Here is a 26,293-nt window from a genome sequence, read left to right on the forward strand (position 1 = left end):
CTCCATAAGCTATCAGTTTTTTAAATGTTTAACCCTTCGCGATATGCATAAAATAAGAAAAACTTTTTTTGGCTTTCCCCAGACGGTCACACTGTGACTTTATATCTTTTAAAAATAACAAAATCAAAAAGTTATCTTATCGCTGCTCCCGCGATATTCCATTGTAAGCATGCGAACGTGAAACCCAACCGAAGAAGTCGCTATGTTGCTGCTGGAGCTGAACATTCTGACCCTGAATATATGGTGAGAGCATGCATCTAAGGCATCTCCTTCTACGGCTGCTGGAGCACCACTTGCCTTGACACCGATCTCTGGAAGCTAATTATGTGCATTTTCAGGGGCATTCCGTATGTGTCGAGTGATCGCGGACCGCGCATCGATGCCATCTGCAAGGAGCTGAACAGCGGAAAATATGATATTGTGTCCTTGCAGGAGGTGTGGGCGCAACAGGACAGCGAGCTGTTGCAGAAGGGTACGGAGGCGGTCCTGCCCCACAGCCACTACTTTCATAGCGGCGTGATGGGCGCTGGTCTGCTGGTGCTCTCCAAGTACCCCATACTGGGCACTTTGTTCCACGCGTGGTCCGTGAATGGCTACTTCCACCGTATTCAGCATGCGGATTGGTTCGGCGGCAAGGGTGTGGGTCTGTGCCGCATACTCGTCGGCGGGCAGATGGTGCACCTATACAATGCCCATCTGCACGCGGAGTACGACAATGCCAACGACGAGTACAAGACGCATCGCGTCATCCAGGCCTTCGACACTGCTCAATTCATTGAGGCCACCAGGGGGAACTCTGCGCTGCAGATCCTGGCTGGCGACCTGAATGCCCAGCCACAGGACATCTCTTACAAGGTGCTGCTCTACACCTCCAAGATGCTCGACAGTTGCGCCTCGGACTCTTTTCGCACCAACGAATGTGAACACAACTCGTACACATCTAAGCAAGCACGGGAGAGAAATCCCCAGGGCATCCGCATCGATCACATCTTTGTGCGTGGTGGCGATCACGTGAATGCTGAAATAGCGGAGTACAATCTACCCTTTCCGGAGCGAGTGCCCGGCGAGAAATTTAGCTTCTCCGACCACGAGGCAGTGATGGCCAAGCTGAAGTTATTCAAGCTAGCACCGAGAAGTGAGGAGCCAGTGGCCACGATAGAGGTAAACTGCCTGGTAGAGGATGGTGAAAGCTGTGCGGTAAGGGAACTAGGAGCAGGCGATGCTCAGACAGGGGAGGACGATCAGTCACAGCAGCAGACGGAGATTCAATGCAATGGAAGCTCAACTTCCATCCAATCCATGCCCGCCGCCAGAACTGCTGCCCTTCACGAAGCTCTGGCTCTGTGCGATGCTTCCCTGCTTCAATTAAACACTGATCGAATACTGTACTACAGCGCCGCCACCTTTCTGTTCGTCCTCCTGGTCCTGCTGGTGGAATTCACCGCCCCTGTGGGCATGCGCACGATCTTTCTCCTGCTCAAGTTCATCGTGTTTGGCGTGATCCTGTTCTGCTTGTTCATGGCTTCCATCTGGAACTATATGGAACGAAATGGAGTCCTTCAGGGCAAGAAGTCAATGGAGGTGATGTTGCACCACGCCCAGAAGTACGAGTACTTCTACTGAAGCTGTGGGTAGTAACCAAGCTCAATGCGCATTTAAAATCACTGTGTAGCATAGTTTAAGCAGCGATGTATGTTTGACTAGAGTTTATATAACTCTTACTTGATCTTTTACGTCATGTAATCTTCAATGCAATTCCATGGTCTCTTTCTTTGTAACGTCATCCATAATCCATATCCCAGGAATTAAAGTTCAATAAAAGTGAAAATTATTTAGGAACACAAAAGTGTATTGATGCTTACATATTCTATGTATCAACAAATAATTACAGAATTTAGTAAATACAATCCTATAGTTTCGCATTTAGTTAACTTAATCAACAAGTTATCTTCCATATCCCAAAAAATGCTCAGAAAAAATAGAGGTTCAGTAACCTCATTCGAGGTTATAGAAGATCGATTTAAAACCTACATTAGGTGAACTAATTATCAATATACCGCCTCAAAGTATGCTGTACTTTCGTCGCGACCAATTACCGACAAGTGAACACAGAAATTTTCTTTAAGATTAGGGTGTTTTTAACATTTTTTCTTTATTCTCGAGTAGAAAACAGCTCCGCATAAACCCATCTGGTACAATTTATTCGGGCTTCTTTCCCTTAGCAAGCTCGGCCTTCTTTCCCTTCACGGGGGCGGGCTTCTGGGAGCGCAGGACAGCGGAAGCGCGGCGGAGGGCAGCCTATAAGCACAAGTAAATTCATTAGAATACGTCCAGCACAGAAGTACAATAATATATTTTTGTTGAGAGCCTCAGATAAGTTTATCAACACGGTCATTCTGCGATCTTGGTTAAGTAGCATATTAAAAAAATATCATCATAACAAGAACCAAAACAGTTTTAGCCAGGCATTGAGCCACATATTCACCTGTGTCAGGTCCTTGCGGTACTTGGAGCCGATGAGCAGGTTCTTCAGCTTCTTCAGGGAACGGCGGGGACCGGCCTTAAAGTCAACACGCACAGTGTTCTTGGCGGGACGCTGGGCATACTTGCCTTTCTTCAGCACGGCGGTGAAGCCCTTTTTGTCGGCGGCTGGCACGACTCCCAGGGTCTTCTTGTGCACGATGCCGCTGTAGCGGTACGAGCTCACGCTGGCCAAGTTGTTTGGCTCCTGAAAGGGTTCAACAGTCAGTGATGTGCTTGGACTATCAGAGTAGTGATGAAGCCAACTTTTGTCAGATTAAAGTTACTATCATGTTGTATTCAAATATCATTGTGAAAGTTATAAGTTGGAAACATCATTTTAACCTGGTGCACGTTATTTATTGTAACATTTATTACTTACTGTGCTGAAGGGCTTCTTAACATCGCGCTTCTTCAACAAGAAGGCGTTGTTGTTGCGAATGATCAACCAATTGAGGTGCGAAGAGGTTGCCATCTCACGTCTGTAATAAAAGGTTACAACATATTAGTAATTACTCTGGAAAAGGCCATATTCAATATTTTTGGTAAGGTATTTCAGTTTTGGGTGATGAATATAGTCTTCAAGAACTCTTCTGCTAAATCAATCCTCATTAAGACAATTTTGAATTTAAATACTTTTGGTATGCTTACCTTTAAAGAAAAATCAATGAATTAGCCATTCAAGAGGTGAACATGGAAGAAAAAGAAAGTCTGCAGTTAGATTATGTTGTTTCTGAATAAAAGATGAGATCTCTAGTTATATTCAGTCTTGGGTGATGAATATAGTCTTCAAGAACTCTTCTGCTCAATCATTCATCATAGAATATATCACGCATTTGTAGACCACACGTGTTCTTACCTTTATTAAACAAATCCATGTAAATGAACAGCAGGAAAAACAGCATGTAAAGAAAGAAAGAAAAAAGGATTAGCTGGGTAGTGATCAACGCCACGTTCGCTCAGTAATATATACAATTTGATTAAGTCTAAATTGAGTTCGCTACAAATTAATTCACATTTTTATTCACTATTTGCCCGCTGCGTTGCACGTGTGGGTAAAACTCAATTTACCTCCGGGGTTCAGCGGGCCGGCAGCCAAATTGACGGAAACACGTGGGGCAGGCATTGTACCTCAACACTTGCGGAGCGCTTGGGACGCTGAAGAAACGCTAGAACTTAACCAAATCGAGAACAAATGCAAAATGCCCACCTTTTCTCGTTGAAATACAAGAAGGAAAGAAATATGGCAGCCCGACATAGCGCGAAGTTGGCTGCGCTTGCCGAAAACACTGGGTTGCATTCTGGGTTGTGCGAGTTGGCAGGGCAACTATCGAATACAATTACATGCGCTACCACATTGAATATATTATTTAAAATTTGTCTGATTTGCCGTTTTAAAACCATTTTAAAAACACACGACATTAATTTAATTTTTGATTTTTTAATGCGCTAGTGTAATAATATAAATAATATAATATAATAAACATTTTTCTGATTTGCCATTTTAAAACCACCCGACATTAATTTTATTTATCAGATTTTAATTGTCTTCAAAGTCATATCTTCCTGTTATTTCATAACCTCCTTGTCAAATATTTTCAGGATATAAAACCAAACCAATACATTAGTCAAAAAAAGTGAAAAAAACAACGGTGCCAAAATTTGCAAGGACATTTCCAGTTAATAATTTTAAATCAGATTTGTAAAATACAATCGGTGCTGGAGGGCGTTGCCAATCTTCTGAACACTCGATACTATCGATTAGAAATCGATTTTTTTCCAGCTCTAGTCTACTTGTCAGACACATTTCCGAAAAAACTCACTCAGTAAAACGTTAAATTAAAGTTCAAATATCAACAAATCATTTCAAAAAGTTTTTGTTTTAGGCTGTGGTTTGTTTTTATTGTCGTATGTCCATCCAGAATTTAAACACTCGTGGTAAGTAAATGCCAAATGAGACACTCTTCCCCGACTCCTACACATGTACATAAAAATGGCCGCCCTGCTCGTCATCATCACACTACACACACACACATGCACATAAGCGCATTCTGGGGCAAAAGTAAAACACGCTGCTAGGGTGTGATTACATGCCTTACAACTAGCGTTTTACATCTTGCATGCATTGAATTTCCCGATAGTCGCAATAATCAAGCCATTTTCCGCCTTTGCAGACCCCTTTGCTGATGCAATCAAGGGCAATGATGATGATATTCAAGACGGGCTAGTGCACATAAGAATCCAGCAGAGGAACGGTCGCAAGACGCTAACCACTGTCCAGGGCCTGTCCGCGGAGTATGACTTGAAGAAGATAGTCCGCTCCTGCAAGAAGGTGGGTTTACCTAAGGGTCTCGTTATCTGGAATATCCCTCAACAGTCGAAGCAAGATATAATCACGCGTGCTACCTGCTAATCCAGTGAAGTACAGCACTTTAAAACCAGTGTTAAAATTTACCCTTAATCTATTGATTTCCATGAGGTCGGTATAGAAGTTTAAACATCCCTTACTAAGTGATACATAAGTATTTGTACATGTCCTTGATGATGTTTGAGAGATTGTAATTCGATTTCTTTTCACAAGAAATCACAGGTTTGTGCATTATTTGTTTTTGAAATTGTGGTAGGCTTCAGAAAAAAATAATGATTTCCAATTGCACAGATTACAGACACCGGGTTAGTTTTTAATATTGATTGCTTCTACAGTTGTGGATTTGGTTGAACAACACTAACATTCATTCAATCTATTCACAGGAATTCGCATGCAATGGCACTGTAATCGAGCACCCAGAGTATGGTGAGGTTCTGCAGCTCCAGGGCGATCAGCGTGAGAACATCTGCCAATGGTTGACGAAGGTGGGTCTAGCTAAGCCGGATCAACTGAAGGTGCACGGCTTCTAAGCGGACGAACGAACAAACCGTGTGAATCTTCATACTACTCTTTCATTCTTAAGCTCTACAACAACACCCAAAAACTTGAAAAAGTTCTTTGTTCCGATTTATTCAAACACTCTTGATAGAACATAAACATACAGAAGCAATAGACCATTTACTGAGAACAATGTTATAAATAAAATTAAATGTTCAATTTAAATAAACGAATGTGTGCGGGCGCTGTCATAGCATAATGGGACGAAAAATTTACCTTTTTAAGTTTCAAATTGGTTTGCTTGGCACTGGAATGCTTGCATTTCAGTTATCAATAAGTAGCGCAGAGTATCATGCAATAAATGCTATTTGGTTAAAAAGGTACTGAATCAACATGTAGTAAAATATGATTTATTTATTGTCTAAACAAATAGAATGTTTAAATTCAAAAAGTCAGCTTTGGTTGTTGTCCCAACTTCAACGTTTTACACATTAAGTGAAATACCTCCTAAGGCATACCTGGGTATATTTATGATATTGGTGTGCAGTAACACTAATTTAGGCACAAAAAATCGGAGCGCGAAGTTTTTGCGTGTGTTGCATTTTGCTGAAAAAAGAATTAGCTGAGTGTCCAACGTTGAAAAATTCGTCCCCCGAAATTGTTGTAGCTGACGAATTTCCCAACAATAATTCGTCAGTAAAACGTGCAGTAAAGAATACGTGGACGCGCGGAACGCTTGGTGTTTCATTTTGTTCGTTCGGCCAAATTTAACAAGTGGTTTTTCGCCCCAGCGTTGTTGCAGCTGCACGAAATCATCGTCTGCAGGCGGATGAGCCCGGGATTTCCATTATCCCCAGTGGTAAGTGAATATGGGCGCATAATTGTGCAGGTAACATTATGGGAGAGGGGGTGGAAGGGCTGGATTTCGCTTAGCAATATTATGTTCTTGCACGTTTCAGGGTTGTCACCTTGCAGGCGGTTGGTATTTTTTGTTCGATATTCTTGGGCAGCGTGCTGGTATTAATGCAGTATTTCAACATGCTATTCTCAACATTTTCATTAAACAACAATCACCATTTAAGCATTACTAGTCAACGAAAAATATAAAAACATGTCTTGACTTGCGCGTCGCTTGCTACGGACTTGTAAAAACCTGTCAGAAAAACTACTGACAAATCGAGTTACTTTTCAAACTTCTAGTATTTCCAATCGCTTGCAACCCTGAATTGCGATCTATCGAAACGGCGAAAGTTTTCTATGACGATGAGAAGTCGAATTTTTGGATTTTTCGCGTGACAAGTTGGTGGTGAAAAAACTAGGCACAACCTTAACAATTCATTTGGCAACTTGGCTAACGATTGGCTACTGAAAAGCGCAACGCTGGCTGGTGCGGGCGGTGCAAGTAGGGTGTGAAAAGTCGCCAAAAAAAAAAAATCAATTGCCTCTCGGTCGTCTTCAGTTTTCAATTCACATTCTCTGCGTGTGCAAAAACCGAAGGAAAGGCTAGAAAAAAAATTAGACTGAAAACGACAAGAAAAGAAGAAAAAATAGAAAAGAAACGGCGAGCGGAAAGAAGCAGAGCACACAAGAAGACCGAGGAAAAGGCAACGTAGAGTTGAAGAAAATGTTGTGGAAAAGGGGCGGAGGAGCAGGAGCCGTGTTTTCGAGTCGCAAGCAGCAGAAGCAGTATAAATAAATAACCATCGTCGCCCAAGAGAGTGCTCGATTTTTAGCTCGATTGGAATCGCGGAAAAGCAAGTTGGCGAAATACGAAACATCGCAGTGAAAATCAAATTTTCCAAATAGAAAGAAGAGCTTCTCCTCTCGCTCGTTCGCCTGCTCTCTCTCATCCTCTCCTTCGCTCTCTCTCGCTCCCACTCTCGCGACTGGGTGGCAACGTGTGTGTGTGTGTGTTGCTGTGTGTGCCTGCTGTGTGTGTGAGTGTGCCGCGTGCGTTAGTGTGTGTGTAGCTCGAAAGAGCGAAAAAATAGATTTAAAAAAAAAAAATAAGAGGAAAAGCAAATAGGGAGAAGCGAAATAACCGACAGTGTCTTTGTGTGGAATTTCTTGATAATTGCAACATACGTTACCATGGAATACTACCTAGGTTGGTAAAATGCGTTAACTAGCACCCGTACTAATGTGCGTGTGTGCCACCCCATATGCATCACCCACATGCTCAAAAATTTGCATGTGTGCGCTTATGCTGCCACTGCGTTTCGCTTGTTTGTTTTTTGTTGTTATTAGCTCGAAATCGGCAGAGTTTTCCCACCGTCTAGCTTCCTCCGATTACGAAAGTTTCCCGTTACATCTACAATAACAAAAAATTGACCTTGTTTACACACCACACACCCACCCACACACACATACCCAGCCATGCAACACCACCCATCCCCCCGACCAACCATAATGTGAAAACCGTCTTATGTGCAAACCATTGCAGGAGGATATGTGTACATGAACGGAGATGCACTCAAGATCCAGCCGCCCGTCTACACCAACGTTCCTGTCGAGACGGCGATGCTAGCCACTAATCTGTTTGGCGCCACCACCCAAATTGCAGCGTCACCAGCAGCAGCCGCCGCTGCCCACATACCGTTGATCACAGCCGCCGCTGCAGCCGCCGCCGCCGCAGGCGCTCCACCAGTAGCTCCTCCCGTTGCCGTTGCTCCAGTGGCCACGGCATCAGCAGCACAAGCAGCAGTTGTGCCCACACAGCAGCAGCAGCAGCAGGCGCATCCACACCAGGCCCAGATTCTGGCCCATACGCACGTAGCCCACCAACAGCAGCAGCAGCAACAGCAGCAACAGCAGCAGCAGCAGCAGCAGCAGACGCTCCAACAGCATCTTCACCATCAGCAGCAACAGCAGTCGCCGCATCCCGCCCAACATCTGACCTACGGCCATCAGCCGGCGCTTCCGCAGGCCACGGCTGGAGGATCAGGAACAGTAGCCGGAGGAGCAGCAGGAGCATCCGGAGGAGTCGGGGAGGCCCAGGACACCAACGAATACGCCATCATGAATGGCGCACTCGCCCAGACCCAGGATGGCACTGTGGTCTGCTACACCACAGACGCCCTGAACAACACGAATTTAGTTGCTCTCGATCCGCAACCCCATCAAATTGTAGTGCCGGTCCAGGTTCCTGTCCAAGTCCCAGTGCCCGTTCAGCTTCCAGCCAATGGGTCCGCTGATCAGCAGCAAGGCCACAATGCAGCCGGTGGAGAGGAGCCCAACATACCACTGGATAAGCTCAAGCAAATGCTGGCCACCCAACTTGAGTACTACTTCTCCAGGTGGGTTTCATCACCTAGCACTAATCAAACTACATATATCTGACTGTGATTCTTATTCCCCTCCAAACAGAGAGAACCTTGCCAACGACACTTACCTGCTCTCCCAGATGGACAGCGACCAGTATGTGCCCATCTACACTGTGGCCAGATTCAATTTGGTGCGAAAACTAACCAATGACATCAATCTCATCACCGAGGTGCTGCGTGAATCGCCCAATGTCCAGGTGGACGACAAAGGCCTGCGCGTGCGTCCCAATCGCAAGCGTTGCATCATCATTCTGCGCGAGATATCGAACAACACGCCTCTCGATGACGTCAAGGTGGGTAACTCTTCTCGCTCCCCCGAGCCAGCCCAAATACTAATTGGATTTTGCTAATGTTACAGGCTCTATTCAGCAATGAGAGCTGCCCCCGCCCGATATCCTGCGAATTTGCCGCCAATAACTCATGGTACATAACCTTCGAGTCGGACGAAGATGCGCAGAAGGCGTACAAGTACCTGCGCGAAGAGGTCAAGGAGTTCCAGGGCAAGCCGATCATGGCTCGCATCAAGCCCAAGTCGTTTATCAATCGCATCCAAGCTGTACCAAATATGAAGAACGGCTATCGCCTCACGTCGCCGCCGACTGCCAATGTCTTTGATCCATCCGGAGCCGGTGCCGCCACAGTTGGCTATGCGGCTGCCCAGCAGCCCCGCTATCTGTACACCAATGGAGCGGCCATCGCGGCTCCCGCCTCAGTTCAGTACAGCAATCCAGTACTGATTGTGAGTATCATGTATAATAATCAATAACAAGGCTTAAGGCTATTAGATTTATTTGAGTAAATTGTGTTTCCAATAACTTAAGTACTTTACCACTCGAATTGCGATCAAAAAGCCGAATTTTTGCATACTTTAAGAAAAAAGTGAATAATTATGCGAAAATTTGTTTGCTTACAGCCGATTCCGCAGAATCAATTTTACCCCGGCTTGGTGGCTGGACCCTGGCCGCCTGGCACTGTAGCAGCCACTGCCGCCCATGGGCAAAATTTCTACGACCTGGGAGGAAACATCTTTACCACCAATCCTTTAGCTCCGCAGCCTGTGACAGCCGGTTTCGCTCAAGCTCCGCCACCCACCGCACAAGCAATGGTCACGTCCAAACCGCAGGGCGGAGGGCGCTACAATAACAATCACCGCGCCAATCCAAACAACGTGGGCGGTGCAAATTCGGGACCACGCGGCGAGTCGAGAGGCAAACCACCGCGCAACACACAAACAGCCTCGCACATCCAGGGCGGTAATATTGTACCCATCCAGATAACTGGAGCTATTCCAGGAGGAATGGTCAGCGTGGTCCCGGCCAACATTGTGCAGGATCCACTACAGCCGGCCCCATTGCAACAGCAACCCCAGCAAGTGATCCAACAAATTCAGCAGCAGCCAACGAGCTCAGCTCAACAGCAACAGGCCACAGTGCAGGTGAACAACTCTACTCGTCACTACCCCATCAAGAGCAACTGGAAGGGTGCGTTTTCAAATGCCGTGTTGGTGCGAAACCATCTAATACAATTTTCATCCCCTACAGGTGGCATGCAGAAGAACCTTGACAAGAGCTATGGCGGTGGTGTGACCACCCACCATCACTACACCACCCAGGTGCAGGCTCTGCCCGCCCACAGCCACCATCTGCAGGCTCAGCAGCAACAGGGACAGACTCAGCAGCAGCACTATCAATTGGCTTCCTCCAGCGCTGCCAGCGCTCCGCAAGTTACCTATGTATCCACTGCACCGGCTCCACAGCAGCAGCCGGGGCAGCATCAGCACCACTTGGTGGTCCAACAGACGCAGCCACAGCAGCAGCAACAACAGCAACAGGTAGTCCTTCAGCAGCAGCAAGTGCAGGTCCAGGAGTTGCAGGAAGCGGGGGACGGTGTCGAGCATAGCTCTCACGCCATGCAGCAGGTTAACCGCAGCAGCAACATGTCTGCCAGCTCCTCCTCATCGCTGGCCACTTCGATCAGTAAGGAGCCACTGCAATGGCAGAATCGTCCGCGTCGTCGTCGTCGTGATGAGGAGGGCGGAATCAACTATTCCCCAGGCGGGCGAGTTGGGGTGAGTAATCTACCTTAAATGGCTTGCAGTTTTGAAACCTTTAAATGGAATTTAAATTTTATAAAGCAAGTCACTAAAAGTATATGTGGCTTCGACAAAAGTTGTATTATGATTTATTCATAACCGGCTATACTTTTCCATTGCAATACAGCTCTACGGCAGCTCACCCTCAAACCCGCACCCGCAGCAGCATCTTATGTCATCTTCCACCGGGAACAATGTACAATCAACTGGCGGAACTGATGGCGGCGGAGCCTCCCATCGCGGCGGAGAGCGCCAGAGCCATTACAACACTATCCACGACGTCCCACCACCCCAGCACCGTGGCAACTACAAGGGCAATAACTACAATCCGCATTACCACGCCCAGCATTCTTCGATGGCGAGTGGCTCGCACCATCACCATCAACACAACGCCCTGTCGTCGCAGCAGCAGCAACATCACATGACCACCGGCACTGGGCAGCAGAGCTCGGGTCATCACTATCACCACCATCATCACCACAATTCGATTGGTAGCAATGTGGGCAACAGCGGCGGCTTAGGCGTCAGCAGTGGTGGATCCGGGGGTGGAGGAACTGGCGGAGGATCGGGCAGCAACAGTCTGTCCGGCGGAAGCAACGAGCGCGGTATTCACCACAGCTCCTTGGGCTATCAGGGTCACCAGCATCAGCACCAACAGCAGCAACAACAGCAGCAGCAGCAGCAACAACAACAGCCAGCCGCACCAGTGCAACCGCCACAGTTCGATTTAGAGGATGCTGCCTTTCCACCACTGCCAGCCACGTCAGCCAACGCACCACATACACCTCAGGCCACTGGCGGAGCCTCCCTGCATAACTCAACGACCTCGTCATCCTCATCAACAGGTTTGGGCCAAAAGCAGGCCCTACACCAGCAGCAACAGCAGCCGCATCAGCACCAGGTGCTGAGCAGCAGCGTGGAAAGCGCCGGCGGTGAGGAACAACGCTCAAGCAATCAGCAGGGAATCGAGACCAGCAATATTCACTTGGCCAACAGTTCCTCCGCCAACAATTGGGCTGAGAACCGCCTGTCGGACGTGGTGCGCACTGGTGGTGGCGGCAGTGGAGGCAAGGGCAAGGCCCGTAAGGATAACAGGCACCCACAGGGCCAGAACCAGCCCCATTTGGCCCACAACTATCAGCAGCATCAGCAGCGCAATCCACCTGTTAGCCCCACGCCAGTCCTGGGCGCTGAGTATGGAATCCAGATTCAGGAGGGCAACAATACTAAGAACGTTACTAAGCAGAGCTCCAGTAACAACAATTCGATCCATGTGATAAAGTGTCAAACACCAAATATCAATGCCAGCAGCAAAGAGGAGGCAGCCGGAGCCCAGCAACAGCAGCAGCAGCAGCTGGACAAATCAAACAAGACTGAGGATGAAATGCATCCAAAGCAGCCATCGCAGCAGCGACTGGTCGAAGGCTATGTCCAGCAGCAGCAGTTGCCACTGCTGGCTGGCCATAACGAGTATTCCGCTGCCCTGGCCGCGGGCGCTGGCGCCTGTAGCGTGGTGGAGGGTGGTCTGACCACCAGTTTGGCCGAGTGCAGCCTGGGCCAGCACAAGAAGCCGCCCTCGGTGGCCGCCCTGCATGCCAAGAAAGACGCCAATCTGCTGGAGAAAGGAGCCAGCAAGCACAAGAGCGTGGCCACGTCCACGTCTACAGAAAACCTTTCGGCTGCCGCCACGGCCAGCAAACTCAGCTATGCCCAGGTGGCACAGCACCACAAGGCCGCTGCCTCCTCTGATGGCAAGGAGACTGGCTCCGGTGGATCCACCGGCACACTGTCGCCCACCGGCAGCCACAAGATGGACCTAGTCTTTGGTGATCCCGCCGTTGTGGTGGCAGCCGTGGAGAAAAGCGGCCTTGCCACAGTTTCTACCGAGAAACGCGCCGCAGGTGGAGCCTCGCCCGCCGCGCTGATCGGCAAACCAACTGGTGGTCTTCCGGTTACCAGCACTACCCAAGGCAGCAGTGCTGTCGTGGTCTCTGCCAAAGAGAAAGGTATGTTCAAAAGCCAGTAAAAGCGTTCTTTAGATAAGTAAAACCTTATTTTAATTGTGCTTTATCTAAACGTAGTTGAATTGATTGTGATCAGAACTTATATGGATAAAATCTTTGCACTCCACAGATAATCGTCCCAATGCCTCCGTTCGCCAACTGAGCAAGGAGAAACAGCAGCAACACCAGCAGCAACATTACGGCTCTGCTACAGAGCACAATACTAATGCCAATGTCGGCTTGGGGACTAGCGGAAACCGCAAGTCCAGGGCCAACAACTCTTAAAAGAAGGGGAGAGGATAACCGCGTTGCCAAAGCGAGGCAACTGTGAAATACCTTTGCAGGATGCCTCTAAAGCTGCATCCGACTGTAAATATATGAAATTCCATGTGTAAATATGAGCAAACCTTTTTGTTATACCTATAAGAGCTAGAGATATCTATGAGCTAACTAAGGAGGCATACGAAAGGTGAGTTGTGTTCCATACCTTGAAATCATACTCTATCCTTCCGTTTTGCAGTAGTTGCCGCTGCTCGAAAGGACGCGAAAACCAGAGCAGAGGACGGAGAGAGCAGCAGGCGATGCTTGGACCAGTTATCATATTAGTAGGCAACGACGAAGAATGAATGGTGCATACCCTTTCTCCAGCTATATTTAATCAGTTATCAGTTAATGTTAATCTACCTAAGCTAATGTTACCTAGACTCGGTGGGTACACACGCAGCTTAGCGCGGCGCGGAGGAACAGGAATGTGGCGACAGCAGAAAGAGGAGAAGAGAAGAGATGTATATGCCTAAGCTATTATTACGATTACCAATAACGATGCCGAGTGAATAAGTCTTAAGAAGTTTGAGCGTAGTTAGCTAACTATCATCGAACGACAAATCAAAACTAAAGCAAGTTAAGCCAAGCAAAGAAAGAGAGCAGAAGGAAATATTAGGTTTTATTGATAAATTACCGATGAACTCATGAATCACACGTCAATTTTACGTTATATTATTTGCGTTTAATATTTCATCATTCTCATTTTTGCTTACACATCAGAACGTAATGTTTATAGCCAAAACAGAAGTACACAGATACGAGTGCGTAGCCCACATAGCTATGTCTCTGCTAGTCTCACAGGTTAGGGTTACTTCTATTATTTAGATGTATTATATATAGTATATATATATAATATATATATATATATATTGTTTTGAATCATTGTAACATTTTAACGGATGATCTTGTTTGAGCAAGAGGTTTTTTTATATAACTTGATTATGGGGATTCTCGTACTTAGTTCACGACTTAAGGGATCCTTTACACAAACACACCTGAATACGCCTAGGCAATCTTATCTTCTCCCCAGACACCGACTCGTGTATACCCCCCTCATTTTATACTTATATCGTATATCGTGGGAAGGACTTACATTTTAAAATTGCATTTGTTTCCACATAAAAGCAATTTTCTCAGTTTGATGGTTTCACACGTCTATTTCAACAAGCAAAGAACGAAAATGAAATGAATTAAGAAGTTAGGTCATTGCTAAATACTATACTGTATCCTTACAACGCGTAGGTGGACCCAGCTCAGCTCATAAGACAAACACTATCTATTGTTATATTTACGACTTAGGACTCTACACAAAAGGTGCCATAACTAAAAACACACACAGACACACGAAATTTTATGAGGTTTAGGAAGACACAAAACGGGCATTTAAAACGAATTCTTTACCAATGTTTTACTGTCTCTCAATTTGAAAAAACCTGCTTCATCCTCGCCCCAAATTATTCATGCTCACCTTAGGTATACATTTGCGTAGAATTGCATACATTTTAATTATTGTTTTCCTTTTAATTGTTCACGATTTACGCACAAATTGATTTATGGAGTCTTAATTTATTCAAATTTAAGAAGCATGTAAATGAATTCCCGAAGCATTAAAACAATTGGCAAGGGAGTAAAGAAGAAATAATCAGTAGATTTAAGAGCGTACACACGATATCTACAAACTATTCTAGGCATAAGAATTAAGTTTAGATATGCATATATGGATATTCACACTAAACTTAACAACATTATTTCTTTTGTTAGTTAATTCCTTTTATTTGAGAACAAAACTGCTCCGCCCTTTCACTTCGACACCAAAACTAAACGCGAACCATTTTCATTTAAGCATTCACACCGCACTACCAAAACAAAGAAAACCCGCGTATTATGTTTTTTCTCTTTAATTACATGCTTATGAACCCACTGTGAACACACTGAACAATGTTTTCCCAAAAGAAAAAGTACTAAAACTTTCATCCAAAATCAAAAACGAATGAGAAATGAAAAATGAACTCTAAACGCAAGACTTCCAACCAAAATGAAATTGAAAATATAAGAAAAGGATAAGAAAACTGAAAAAAATCAATATATATATATACACATATACTTTGTTTCTATGAAAACAATCGAATATGCTAAGTGCCTATACTAACTAATATGTAACATACGAGCAGGGTACAGACCGACCACTGAGCCAAGAACCAATGTGGCCCCATCCGCCCATCAAATCCCATCACATCGCATCTGATCACAAACAACACACAACTGCCTCTAGGACATAAACAGCAATCAGTCTATCAATCAATGAATCATTTATATTCAAACCATCTACTCACTCATTAGTTTGCCCAGTCTGTGGGCATCCTGGGGAGGTCCAGCATACGTATAGTTCACTAGGGATGGTGGTCACCACACAGATAGTATACCTTGCTCAGTGTTTCGTCGCGTACCCGCCACACAAATGTATCTTTAAATAATTCATAGTTTATAGTTTGTATCTTCCCCTCCAGATTGAAGAAAGACCCAAACTGTAATCCAACTAACCCCCAACACTCACACACATACACACACACATTTCTTTGGAAAGTTCTCAAATGATTTTGTTGTGCTCATCACTCACTGTCGGCTGCCAACACAAAAGAATACAAAATCAGACAACATACCACAACACACCACACACTGTGAACACTTTACACACTGTACAGTTGAACCTCAATAGGGCGGACTGCGACTGGGACTGCGGACTGCGCTTAGGGTGAATCAATGGATGAGGGACAGCATGTGGCCAGAGTGAAGCCAGCAGCTCAATGGACGGCGGCTTCAAACTTCCGACAATGAGATGTGATATTATGCAATTGACAAATCATCAATTGTGTGCGACAAAAAACAAAAACAAATAAACGGAATGCGGGTTGGCCCAAGCCAATTGAGATTGCAACGCCCACTCGGCCACGAGACAGTCGACACTTGGACACTGACCATTTGGACACTGACCACTTGACCATGCTGGCCATCCAGAGATCGGCTCAGATCGAGAGACGAGAACCGTGGCGAGAGATAGAGAGTATAGGGAATAGGGAAAGTAAAGGAACATTGTTGATGTTGAATAATTTTAAGGAATACAATAAATTAAATTAAATTGTTAAATTGTAAACCTCAGTTCTTAAGTTATTTATTTTTGTATACTTAAGCAGCGCATATGACACCTTGTTATATTTACAAAATAATACTATTGCAAGTTCAGCAGACATGCCACGCCCATAGAGCTATGTATTTCCCACATTGCCACCACACCACACCAAACCACACCTATCATATCTCCTGCCCCCCAACCGAGTCACTCAAAGCAAAACACTGACGCCCAGCTTAGAATATCGATATTGTTTAGTTTTCGTTCTTACACCACCCAAACACTTTGTATTATTTAACCTTACGGAACGCCCCCAAACAGACCACTGTACATACCCTTAGCTATACATTTCCGGGGGCCAACTCCTCCTGATTTCATGCAATCACCTTCTTTGGCACTGCCATCTTCTTTATACTCTTGCGTTCGATGTAATTCCCAAACTTTCCTGGAAAGATCTTTTGAGATGTTTCTGTTGCTGTTTTTGTTGCTTTGCAATTGATTCACCCCCTGATTTTGTACTACCGTAACAACAACAAACAACGCTAAACTAATATGCTTACGCACATTGTTATCACTAGAAAAACAACAACAACAACAAAGATAAAACAACAACAACAACAAGAAGAAGAACATGAACATAAACACAACAACAAAAACCTGTCTGTTAAAAAACAAAAATGAGAATATGTAATATGAATAACGAGAAGTACATGCATACATATATAAATATATATATAATCAATTTGTAATTGTACCGAAATTGATAACTGTAAAGTAACAAGAAGTTTATAAAATTGCATATGATTTAAACTATAAACTAACTATAAAGAAATACAATATCCCTCTATGCAGCAAGCGAAACCAACAGCAGTTATACATAATTGAATGTGTAATATGATGGCAAACATATAAATAAAAATATTATAATAAAACAAAACGACAAAAAAAAAATACAAACACTGAGAAACAACCAAAAAAAAAAAAACAAAAAAAGCGTAATTCATTTCATCTCTATGCTAGTTGATAATTAAGCCTGAACAATTTGTACGTAAATCTACACGATGAATGACTATGACTAGGTGATGATGTTGATGAGCTGGCGGACTTAATAGCAAAAAGTTTAAATAAAATTTATACTTTCGAGTTTAAAACAAATATGCGGCCGGAACTTTTCATGATCAATGCTCCCACTGTGGCCAGTTTTAGTTTTGATTTTATTGTATGCCTCATATAATTTAAAACCCAGTAAATAACAAGCAGAAAACAACAGCGAGCGGCCGTTTTGTAGATAACCGAGTGAAATAATAAAGCGATAACCACCCACAGAGGTCATGTACTCCAGTCCATTCCAACTTAATGCCTAACCACCGGAGCTAAAGCTGCTCCTGATAGTCGGCTTGGATCCACCTAAAAGTATTTAACACGATTGCAGATTAGCTGGTGGACCCCGGAATGGCAGAACTAGTCTCAAAACGTACATCTTGCATTACATGCATGGTTAATACATTAAAGGAATGATTATTAGTATTTATCGCTTATACTTTAGATAACCATCATAAATGCAAACAAAATTTCAATTCTTGGGCACTACAAAACATTTTCTTCATTTTTAATTTTGAAACTTCGCACTCATTTCTTAAAGATCGGTCCCAAACAACTTTTACAAGTATATTTAGGTACATAAATACTAAACGAGTAATACAATTATTTTTATCCATTTTGCTCGGGCATCACAAAACATAGTAAATCATTCAATTATATAGTTAGACAAGGCATATGTTGTATATACACGCATCGTGGGGTTACAATTAAAACAATTATTAATAATCGGAGCAAACATTTTGGTAAGGACTGTGTGGCGTACGATAGTGTGTTGTGTCTATATAAAACTTAACCAAGAACACTTGCGTTGTTAAGTATAAAGAGTTGACCTAAGCGGTATTTGAGTAACCCTAATTAATCGTAGATATAGTGGCTTTCGATCGCTGCCATTTTGTTTAGATGCGTCGCCAGCTTCCCTTCTTCGTCCATGGGACCGGAATTGGATTGCTTCTGGCAGGGTTTGGTTTGCGTTTCCGTTTCGGTATCAGTTTCCGCCTCGGCTTCGTCCTTTGCGACATCATCCTTTGTCGCATCGCCGGCTACCTTTTGGTCATTTGTCGCCTGGCTGCTATTCCGGCAGCGGGCTATCAGATCGCTGTAGGGACGATCGTGGAGTAGGCACACCAGCACCACGGTCATATTGTCGCCGCCAAGGCCGCCCATTTGGCAGTCGGGTGCCAGGCAGTGATTCATCAGCTCCTCGCAGATCTCCTCCGGATACATGCCCATACCGATACGTGTGCGACAAAACTCAAGCACTTCCGCATTGCTCATAACATCCCAAATTCCATCGCATGCCAGCACGATGAATTCCCAATCTTCCATGATTTTGCGCGTCTCCACGTCCGGGTAGGCTATATAGGTGCACGGAGATCAAGAGACAAGGTGATAATGGTTAACAAGAACAATGGATGCGGTCACCCTCACCTGTGACGATTTGATCTTCCGGTCTTTTGTTCTCCTGCTTGAAGACATAGTCTCCGAGGGCCCGGGAAAGTGCCAGATTTCCGTTGACGCGATTGAACTCCACCCAGCCGCCGCCTTCGATGATCCGCTTGGACTCCGCCTCGTTGTTGGGCTTGTGGTCCTGCGACAGTACCTCCAGTTGTCCGTTTACGCAGGCAATGGCGCGCGAGTCTCCTGCGTTTGCGCAATACAGCTTGTTGTCTTTGACCAGAACCACAACGGCAGTCGAGCCAGCCATCTGGTCACCACAGGTCTTGTTGCGCAGCATCACGAGGTCTATGTCCAGAAAGCCCTGCAATTGCATCATGCGTATGAGTAAATGCATCGAATAAAATTGTTAAAGTATTCCCAATGTTCTCAAAACTTGTGACATTAAATGACACTACATTTCAGATGCCTTCTTAAGTTAATCTGTTCGTTATATATTCAGAAAGTATATGGCTTTAATGAACGTAAGCCCTATAAAGATAGTAAGTGTATAGAGGTTTTAACACGTTGTTTTTATCCCATCACTTATCATTAGTTCGTTTTCTATGATACTTAACACAACTTAGTAATGCAGATGAGTAACTTCTTGGTGAAATGAGTAACTTGATGTGCATTATATGTAAGTCTTTGTACTCCAAGCACCTTTAGCAATCTATAAATGTCGCGATTCCCGCCATCTAAAAGTGACTCTGCCGTGACTCACCTGCTGCAGCGCCTGTTCGATGTTGTCGTTGTACTCCGGCCGCTTGAGAACGAACTTGTGCAGGTGCTTGCCGGCGTACTGGGCCACCGTAGCGCCTCCGTGCCCATCGTAGACGGCAAAGAAGGCCGCTCCCGGATCGCCCGGCAGGGACAGGATGTGGGTGTGCGAGTCCTCCATGTTGATGCGCCACCCCTGCATGCAGGAGCTGCCCACGCGGTAGGCGGCGTTCTGGCAGTACGAGGACTCCTTGGCGGTCACCGGTTCCGATAGAGTCTGACCCATTGCGGCTTGTGTGGTGTGTGGAGTGTGTTGTGTGGACTGTGGGGGATGTGTTATCGATTTACGTCGCTTTTCTGCGGGAAAGAAGACGTACAAGCACACGGGTTAAGTTAATTACGAAACTGACTACTGCGAAGCGCGGAACAGCCGACGGCCTACTGTCAACTTCAGATACGCGTGGGCTCCGGAGATTAGTATATCAGGGGCATAAGCAAACAGACGTGGAGATTTCAGGGCCGGATCGCGATCCGGAATTGGATACCGTTCGGGTTCGCGTTGGCGTTCGCCACGGGTTCAAAGGGCAGGTGTTAAATGGGCTGTGTGATAAGCCAGATATTCCGCTTCGCGTTTATCGTAACTCCGTAATTAGTTCACAGTTCGCAGCATATCTAAACTTGCGCAAAACCAAAGAAATAAAAACAGAAAACCAGAAGAGCAGAACAGTAATGGAAAACAGGGCAAAAAACGGAGAGAAGTGGAGAGAAGATGGGCGAGGAGGAGCGGCGCCAAATGCAAGCTGCGCTGAGTACCCACCTGGCGTTCACCGTTATTGCTCGCCCCTGCAAGCCGTGTACGCATCAATGAAAAACTGTTCAGTAAAAAATTATTAAAAACTGCGCGTGTTTATTATTTTATTTGGTTTTGTGCTACGCAGTGTGAGCGTGTCTCGCATACGGCAAATAACCAGCTGCGTTCAAACACACTCATGGTAGCTGACCACACCAATGTCAGTTGTTTTGCAGCACTGGCCAAGCGACGCCCTGCTTGGGTGCGTGTCTCGACTAACGCCTGATCGCACTGCTTTAAAGCAGTTTGGTGTTTGGCGCCTTGTTTGAATTTAAAAAGTTGAAAATTCAAAAAATGTTAATTTCTCTTGCTTAGTTGTACAAATAATGAGTTATATTTTTTGGCTTTCCATTTGATTTGACATTTCGAATATATCGTGCAATTCCAATGCAAATATCACATTATGGGGCTACTCTTTTCCGCTTCTCATTTCGCGTTTTCGTCATCTTATCTGCTCTTTTTTTTTTTTTGTTTAGCTGGCGAGTGCATTGAATTTTGCGAATTTCGCTTTGGGCTTGCGGCAAATAAACGAATTCAAGGACAAATGACGTCAGCTAAGCACTTTTTGCGGTTGCTGCGGCTGCTGTTTTGTTGCTCCCATATTGTTGTTGCTTGGGGAATTAAAGCTTGACTGGCATTCGCTGCCAACGCCTCTGCTTTCTATTTATTGTCTTCATTTTCGTCTCTTTTTATATTTTTTTTGATTCTTTTGTTTCGCGTTTTTGGCGAGCGAAAAAAGTGTATTAAATATTTGCACAGCAGCGCAGCAAAAGCCTCAGAGCAATTTCTGATAAAGAACTTGTGGATGTATTTTTGGGTCCCTCTCCGCTTTCATTTTATTCGCATTATCTTTCGCGCTCTCAAATTGTTTTGGCAAACAAAGTCAATCACAACTTTGTTGTCGAACTAGCGCTGTCCAATACAATGTTGGTATCACTTGCCTTTCTGCACTTGAAAGTAGTTTATGTTTGGAACTCAAATGCAGCTTAGATAGGCATCTAGATGGCATGTATTCTACATTCCATTTAGGTTTGCTTGTAAGAAACCGTTGGAGAACACCGACGTTTATTTGGCTCAGTGTATTATATCTCTGCCTTCCTTATCGTTGTGTTTGGTCATTGAGAGTGCAAGGCGTCAACGTCGCTGCACGCATTTTATTTCCCAACCTCTAGAACGCACATTTATTATGCATTTAACGTTCCCCGCTGACGACTGCAACTGACGACCCCTCACCCTCACCCTCACCCCGCCAACCGTCCCCGCTTGCCATTTAAGATTCGCTTTCGCTTCCCCTTTTATTTCAGCGCACTCAGTTAAATTTCCATATTGTTTGTCAACCGAGGATTGCATCCAGGCTCGCTTTCGGTCCCTGAATCGCTCTCTAAATCGGAATCGGAGTTGGAGGCGATCAACAGCTCCGTATGCAGTCTGCATGCAAATGCTGCAGTTCGGTTCGCAGCCACACTGAGCGAAAAATGCTAAGCAGAGATATTTGAAATTAGTAACTTACTATTTAAAAAAGGAATTACAGAAAATATTACGCATACGCTTAGGTGGCAAGCAAACTAAATTTAGCTGAAATCTATAACTCCTTTCTATAAGCGATTTATTGCCTCGCAGTTTGGCCTTCACTGCAAGTGTTTTTCTGGTCGTATACTGTATGTGACACTATTTTTTCCAGTGCACGGAAAGGGACTGAGTCGGGGGCCGGACAGAGCAGGGCCCACAGATATCGTCAGGCAGTTCAATCACATTGCACAAAAGTTCGAGGTCAGTTATAAAAATAAAATTAAATGCCCTCGCTGGCCGCGCTCCCTCTCGCTCGGAATTGGAATTGGATTGGATTGGATTGGATTGGGTTTTGTTTTACATTAATTTCTGTTTGAATGCGACAAAATGGGTTTCTTTGTCTTTGGCTGGCTGGGCAGGATCGGGATAATGGGGTTGCTGCACGCAGCTCCTGCTCCTGCTCCTGTTTTCTGGACCGCCATGGGACTGGGCACAAAGGGTATTGTTCGGGGACATTGCGGGTCACTCGAGTGGAAGTAGGCCACTGGAGTTCTGTGTAACATGAGCACCGTCCGATCGGGATCGCCGATGCAATTGTGTAATGTGAGCCGCGGCAGGGCAATGACTCCTTTCCCAAGGATAATGGAGCAGCTTGGTCGCAGACCAGGAAACCAATCCTTTGACATCTGCGCGCAAATCGCGTTTTTATTCCAGTAGTAGAAGGAACTTGGATTCACATGAAAGTATAGTTATTATCAAGTTATTGAGAATTTCAAATGTAAAATAGTTTCTGTGTGCTGATTTTTTGCGAGAACTAACTATAAGATACGTTTCTGCATTTGTAGAATAATAAATAATGTAAGCAAGATATACGGCACCCGAAAAGGTAAGCTGTCCAAGGCATCGATGTCCATTGATGTGCAGGAGGACGTGCGCAACTCTCTTCTAAGCCCGTCTAACCAAGATATTGTTTTTGGCCAACAGTCGGGCCCAGACAGTCGCTGACCGGTGGAATGCTGTTGAACTTAATTTCGGCTGGCCGTACCGCAATGAAATGAAATTTCGTTCAGTTCCAGGGAATTCATGCCACAGATTTCGGTGCGGCGCGACGGTCGCGGCCATGGCCGATCCTCAAAACAGACCAAAGCCGAAAAACCAGGGCCAAACTAGTTGGACGGGCTGCCCTCCACTCCGCACTCGAGTGTCCCAAGGATCCCAGACGCAGGTTCATTAACTTGTTTGCCCCGCCGCGCGGAGGCTGCCTCACTTTTCTTTTTTTTGGGGCCGCCGACGTCTTGCTCTCCAGCATCCACCGTGCACATTCGAGATTCGAGCATCCAGCATCCAGCATCCGCGACGAGACAATAATGATCTTCGCTGGAAACGCGAGCCCCTCACCGCCACAGTCCCACAATCCCCTTTCCGCCTTGGAAAAGATCCTCCTCGCCGGTGGTGATGATGGTGACTTAATTGCCGCACCCAAATGGCTGGACTAGGGATTAGCACGAAAAGTATTCGATTCTCCAGAGCCGCTCTGCAGCTTCTCCAGGGTATAAAGTCAAGTGAAAATACTTGCATACGCGTAAGGTGCAGGAAGTAAAAGAATTCTGTGGAAAACATCAAAATTAAACTACATTTATTTTTATATATACTCGTATAATGTATTTTTGGTGGAAGGTGTAGATGTCTTTAAAAACTGAAAATAGTAATGGATAAGCCACATTCGAAGCACAATTATTTAGCTTTCTTTGGGCGAAACCAGTTTCAGTTTCAACTCAGATCGAAATGCAGATGGTAGAACGGGCCAAGCCCTATGATCCTTGTGACATTTGCTCATTTTTCACTGTCGCAACGCGTTGCCGATAAAGTGGAGCATATTGTACTAGCCACTGATTAATATGAGTTGTGCCCTGATATCGCTGCAGCCTTGGCCGAAGTCGTTTACTCAGTGAATCACTTGGCCTTCCACTTTTTCCAATGCTGGCACATGACTAAGCATGGGGCATGGGGCATGACTAAGTCGAAGACTGTGGGAGATGTAACTGCTCCTTTTGAATCACTCTTGGCTTGCCAAGTGCTGGAAATGGAAATCCACTCGAAGGATTCCGAGTACTGTTTTATAATTAAATCCCAAGAGCCATAAAAATATATACCTTAAAGATATCTAAATGCTATAATGACTTTTTCACTCGAAGGATTCCGAGCCATAGAAAATTCCGCCTTAAAGATATCCAAATGCTTGAATGACTTTCAAAAAGGAAGTTTCAAAAACCACGGGCACATATTGACCTTTGATCAGTGTGCACAATGATAAGCCAGTGATTCAGTGCCTTAAAATGTAACAAATAAATAGAATCTACACAAACAATAGCCCACATCTCACTGAGCAACACTTTCGAGGATTGTGCTGAAAAACTCGAAGCGTGTGCAGTGTTTGAGCACCGATCGCACATCCTTCATAAATCGCAGGGCGTCCAGAAAGGGCAGCAAATTGATGAGGGCCTCATCGCGACTGCCGATTTCATAGGACTTGATGAGAATGGCGTTTCCCGCATTGAAACTGCACTCCGTGCTGGAGTTGTCCAGCAGCAGGACGTTGCACAAATCCGGGGAAGCCAGCAATACGCACTTGGCCCGCGTTCCATACATTTCTATGCAATCCTGTCGGTAAAGGCGACTGTTCAGGATGCCACGTCCCCTGTCCAGGAAGTCCAGAATCGGAGAGGCGTATAGCTCGGCTCCGGCTGTGAAGACAGTCAGGTCGTACCACTTGGACACGCGATCGAGGAAGTGATCCAGGTAGGGGCGCTTGTAGACGTAGATTGTGGCTTCATAGGCCGGCAAGTAGAACTTAAAGTCATGCGCAACTCTCGGCTTGTTCCTTGGTTTTTTGCCACTCTTCTTCAGCCAGGACGTGATCATGGTCTCATCCATGTCCAGGACAAGTGTCTTCCTGCCCACCAGACTCAGTCGTCTTTTCGAAACGGGTGACAGGCGATCCTCACTTGGATAAATGATGGGAGTGTACTCCACGCAAATCCTGTACACACTCGCCAGGAGCAGCCACAATCTGGGAATCATCAGGCAGGCCACGCCTACCACCAGACCCATTGTGGCCAGTCCAAAGAAGCTACATGGATGCGGCAAGGTAATGAGCGTTCCAAGTGCTGCGTGGCTACTTACTAAACTATGAAGAAATCACTCTTGAGCGGCATCGTACTTCCTAAAATTGTGCATTCAATGAATTGGTATATAAAAGAGTAGGAAAAACACCGAGATTGACCGACAACAGCGACACTAACATTTCAAGAACTGGAAACAGCAATGGGAGAAACGAGTGACAGTGTTTGTAGAGGGTTTGATTGTTGAATGAGCCCCACCCGAGCTATTCCCGCCTTTCCTTGACAACAGAGTCGAAGTCGATTGCTACCTGATGATTAGGCACTGAAATTTTATTTTTCCACCACAATGGGTTATAAAAGATTTGAAACTCTGTAATATAAACCACACACTTAATATGACGGTGACAGAATTGCAGTCTACTCTTGCTCATATTTTGGGTAATTGAAAGTTATTATTAACCAACAATCTAGTTCGTTGCAACGATCTAATAGGCGCCGAAAATTGCGTATACGACATGGGGAGCGGTGCACACGCAGTGGGGTTGAGAATGCCATTAATCAACATAATTTTCTTGCTGTTGGGGTGTTATTAATCAAGTCATTGGCGAAAGCGTATAGTTTTCTGGCCGTGTGGATATCCGAAGAGCTGGTCTGGCCTGCAGTTCCACTTGCAGTGGGTGTTAAACGATATAAACAGCCATGAAATGCACTGCCAGCGCTGACGCACAAAGACGAGGATCGGATTGGGGATCGGGAGTGGGAGTGGGAATGGGAATGGGAATGGGAGGGGGGTGTATATGCTATATGTGTTTTATGGAGAGCAGCAGCGGCACTGGCGGAAGTTCGCCGGCGATGTCACTCGTGTAAAATATGGCACTGGCCTTGGGAGCAGCACGCACAATGTGACTGCGCCGTCAAGACGATTAACTGAAAGCAGAAAAAGCTGAAAAAGCAGCCAGATCAGCCGGAGCTGGTTGAAATAATAAAAAGTGCTGCAAACTGCAACTGCAACTGTGGCCATGAAGCCAGCGGCGTTATCCAGAAGGCGAAGGAGCAGCACCATATTGTGCCCATCTGGACCTTGCCTGCACGCGATTCGGGTGGAGTGCTCACGGAATGGATTTCAATTAAATACAGCGATGCGTTTCAAGTTGGAGCATATTAATTTGCTCTTATCATTATAATTCGTTAGCATTGTAGCTCGATGTAATTGAAGGGCTGTGTAGCTTAGCCCAATATCATTGCCTACTTTTAGAAACTTGCTACGTTTCAGAATTAAATGAACTGCAATTTAAAGCTCAT

At 45.3% G+C, this 26,293-nt stretch overlaps 6 protein-coding genes and 2 non-coding genes across 15 annotated transcripts; 3 read left to right on the forward strand and 5 right to left on the reverse strand.

Moving 5' to 3' along the window:
• Positions 1–63: 63 nt before the first annotated feature.
• On the forward strand, positions 64–1,841 carry LOC26526422 (putative neutral sphingomyelinase). Its single transcript, XM_015158789.2, has 2 exons — positions 64–243; positions 339–1,841. The coding sequence occupies exons 1-2, from the start codon at positions 203–205 to the stop codon at positions 1,621–1,623; spliced, it is 1,326 nt and encodes a 441-aa protein (XP_015014275.1). The 5' UTR covers positions 64–202; the 3' UTR covers positions 1,624–1,841.
• A 274-nt stretch (positions 1,842–2,115) lies between these two features.
• Positions 2,116–3,825, reverse strand: LOC6544352 (60S ribosomal protein L28). 2 transcript variants are annotated; one of them, XM_015157865.2, is made up of 4 exons: positions 3,731–3,825; positions 2,903–3,002; positions 2,486–2,728; positions 2,116–2,298 (listed from the first exon to the last, which is right to left on the reverse strand). In XM_015157865.2, the coding sequence occupies exons 2-4, from the start codon at positions 2,993–2,995 to the stop codon at positions 2,200–2,202; spliced, it is 435 nt and encodes a 144-aa protein (XP_015013351.1). In that variant the 5' UTR covers positions 2,996–3,002; positions 3,731–3,825; the 3' UTR covers positions 2,116–2,199. The 2 variants fall into 2 exon arrangements, with proteins under 2 accessions (XP_015013351.1, XP_026832919.1); XM_026977118.1 differs by lacking the exon at positions 3,731–3,825 and adding an exon at positions 3,537–3,559.
• LOC6544355 lies at positions 3,068–3,142 on the reverse strand. The gene has a single exon (XR_046496.2). It is a non-coding gene; the product is annotated as a small nucleolar RNA CD11 (small nucleolar RNA).
• Positions 3,276–3,349, reverse strand: LOC6544356. Its single transcript, XR_046497.2, has one exon. It is a non-coding gene; the product is annotated as a small nucleolar RNA CD11 (small nucleolar RNA).
• Positions 3,826–4,240: 415 nt separating the features above from the next.
• LOC6546034 (eukaryotic translation initiation factor eIF1) lies at positions 4,241–5,651 on the forward strand. Its single transcript, XM_026977877.1, has 4 exons — positions 4,241–4,346; positions 4,407–4,458; positions 4,695–4,852; positions 5,272–5,651. The coding sequence occupies exons 2-4, from the start codon at positions 4,431–4,433 to the stop codon at positions 5,416–5,418; spliced, it is 333 nt and encodes a 110-aa protein (XP_026833678.1). The 5' UTR covers positions 4,241–4,346; positions 4,407–4,430; the 3' UTR covers positions 5,419–5,651.
• Positions 5,652–5,880: 229 nt separating this feature from the next.
• LOC6546035 (la-related protein Larp4B) lies at positions 5,881–13,560 on the forward strand. 4 transcript variants are annotated; one of them, XM_015158306.2, is made up of 9 exons: positions 5,881–6,245; positions 7,830–8,682; positions 8,753–9,002; positions 9,068–9,448; positions 9,623–10,190; positions 10,251–10,777; positions 10,929–12,807; positions 12,935–13,273; positions 13,325–13,560. In XM_015158306.2, the coding sequence occupies exons 2-8, from the start codon at positions 7,844–7,846 to the stop codon at positions 13,087–13,089; spliced, it is 4,599 nt and encodes a 1,532-aa protein (XP_015013792.1). In that variant the 5' UTR covers positions 5,881–6,245; positions 7,830–7,843; the 3' UTR covers positions 13,090–13,273; positions 13,325–13,560. The 4 variants fall into 4 exon arrangements, with proteins under 4 accessions (XP_015013792.1, XP_015013791.1, XP_015013790.1 ...); XM_015158305.2 differs by lacking the exon at positions 5,881–6,245 and adding an exon at positions 6,419–6,793; XM_015158304.2 differs by lacking the exon at positions 5,881–6,245 and adding an exon at positions 6,435–7,493.
• Positions 13,561–17,832: 4,272 nt separating this feature from the next.
• LOC6546036 (probable protein phosphatase 2C T23F11.1) lies at positions 17,833–20,546 on the reverse strand. Of its 4 annotated transcripts, none has more exons than XM_001971689.3 (4): positions 20,328–20,546; positions 19,515–19,867; positions 18,785–19,115; positions 17,833–18,711 (listed from the first exon to the last, which is right to left on the reverse strand). In XM_001971689.3, exons 2-4 carry the CDS (start codon positions 19,794–19,796, stop codon positions 18,212–18,214), a joined length of 1,113 nt encoding a protein of 370 aa, XP_001971725.1. In that variant the 5' UTR covers positions 19,797–19,867; positions 20,328–20,546; the 3' UTR covers positions 17,833–18,211. The 4 variants fall into 4 exon arrangements, with proteins under 4 accessions (XP_001971725.1, XP_026833307.1, XP_026833308.1 ...); XM_026977506.1 differs by lacking the exon at positions 20,328–20,546 and adding an exon at positions 20,056–20,319; XM_026977507.1 differs by lacking the exon at positions 20,328–20,546 and adding an exon at positions 20,015–20,319.
• Positions 20,547–24,248: 3,702 nt separating this feature from the next.
• Positions 24,249–25,098, reverse strand: LOC6546037 (CTD nuclear envelope phosphatase 1 homolog). The gene is made up of 2 exons (XM_001971690.3): positions 25,053–25,098; positions 24,249–24,999 (listed from the first exon to the last, which is right to left on the reverse strand). The coding sequence occupies exons 1-2, from the start codon at positions 25,082–25,084 to the stop codon at positions 24,249–24,251; spliced, it is 783 nt and encodes a 260-aa protein (XP_001971726.3). The 5' UTR covers positions 25,085–25,098.
• Between the last annotated feature and the right edge of the window lie 1,195 nt (positions 25,099–26,293).

Source organism: Drosophila erecta, unplaced genomic scaffold (assembly GCF_003286155.1).
Source record: "Drosophila erecta strain 14021-0224.00,06,07 unplaced genomic scaffold, DereRS2 tig00000021-arrow-pilon, whole genome shotgun sequence".
NCBI lineage: Eukaryota > Metazoa > Arthropoda > Insecta > Diptera > Drosophilidae > Drosophila > Drosophila erecta.

What these genes read in the sequence shown, in the direction of transcription:
- LOC6546035 (XM_015158304.2), top strand. An exon ending in CTTGAGTACTACTTCTCCAG is followed by an intron (nt 8,683 to 8,752) that starts GTGGGTTTCATC and finishes CCCTCCAAACAG; the next exon opens with AGAGAACCTTGCCAACGACA. An exon ending in GGTCTCTGCCAAAGAGAAAG is followed by an intron (nt 12,808 to 12,934) that starts GTATGTTCAAAA and finishes TGCACTCCACAG; the next exon opens with ATAATCGTCCCAATGCCTCC.
- LOC6544352 (XM_015157865.2), bottom strand. Translation starts at nt 2,995, where the DNA reads ATGGCAACCTCTTCGCACCTCAATTGGTTGATCATTCGCAACAACAAC. An exon ending in TTAAGAAGCCCTTCAGCACA is followed by an intron (nt 2,729 to 2,902) that starts GTAAGTAATAAA and finishes GAACCCTTTCAG; the next exon opens with GAGCCAAACAACTTGGCCAG. An exon ending in ACCGCAAGGACCTGACACAG is followed by an intron (nt 2,299 to 2,485) that starts GTGAATATGTGG and finishes TTGTGCTTATAG; the next exon opens with GCTGCCCTCCGCCGCGCTTC.
- LOC6546037 (XM_001971690.3), bottom strand. Translation starts at nt 25,084, where the DNA reads ATGCCGCTCAAGAGTGATTTCTTCATAGTTTA. An exon ending in AGTGATTTCTTCATAGTTTA is followed by an intron (nt 25,000 to 25,052) that starts GTAAGTAGCCAC and finishes GCATCCATGTAG; the next exon opens with CTTCTTTGGACTGGCCACAA.
- LOC26526422 (XM_015158789.2), top strand. Translation starts at nt 203, where the DNA reads ATGTTGCTGCTGGAGCTGAACATTCTGACCCTGAATATATG. An exon ending in ATTCTGACCCTGAATATATG is followed by an intron (nt 244 to 338) that starts GTGAGAGCATGC and finishes GTGCATTTTCAG; the next exon opens with GGGCATTCCGTATGTGTCGA.
- LOC6546034 (XM_026977877.1), top strand. Translation starts at nt 4,431, where the DNA reads ATGTCCATCCAGAATTTAAACACTCGTG. An exon ending in CCAGAATTTAAACACTCGTG is followed by an intron (nt 4,459 to 4,694) that starts GTAAGTAAATGC and finishes CCGCCTTTGCAG; the next exon opens with ACCCCTTTGCTGATGCAATC. An exon ending in TAGTCCGCTCCTGCAAGAAG is followed by an intron (nt 4,853 to 5,271) that starts GTGGGTTTACCT and finishes ATCTATTCACAG; the next exon opens with GAATTCGCATGCAATGGCAC.
- LOC6546036 (XM_001971689.3), bottom strand. Translation starts at nt 19,796, where the DNA reads ATGGGTCAGACTCTATCGGAACCGGTGACCGCCAAGGAGTCCTCGTAC. An exon ending in TCGAACAGGCGCTGCAGCAG is followed by an intron (nt 19,116 to 19,514) that starts GTGAGTCACGGC and finishes ATGCAATTGCAG; the next exon opens with GGCTTTCTGGACATAGACCT. An exon ending in GGAAGATCAAATCGTCACAG is followed by an intron (nt 18,712 to 18,784) that starts GTGAGGGTGACC and finishes GCACCTATATAG; the next exon opens with CCTACCCGGACGTGGAGACG.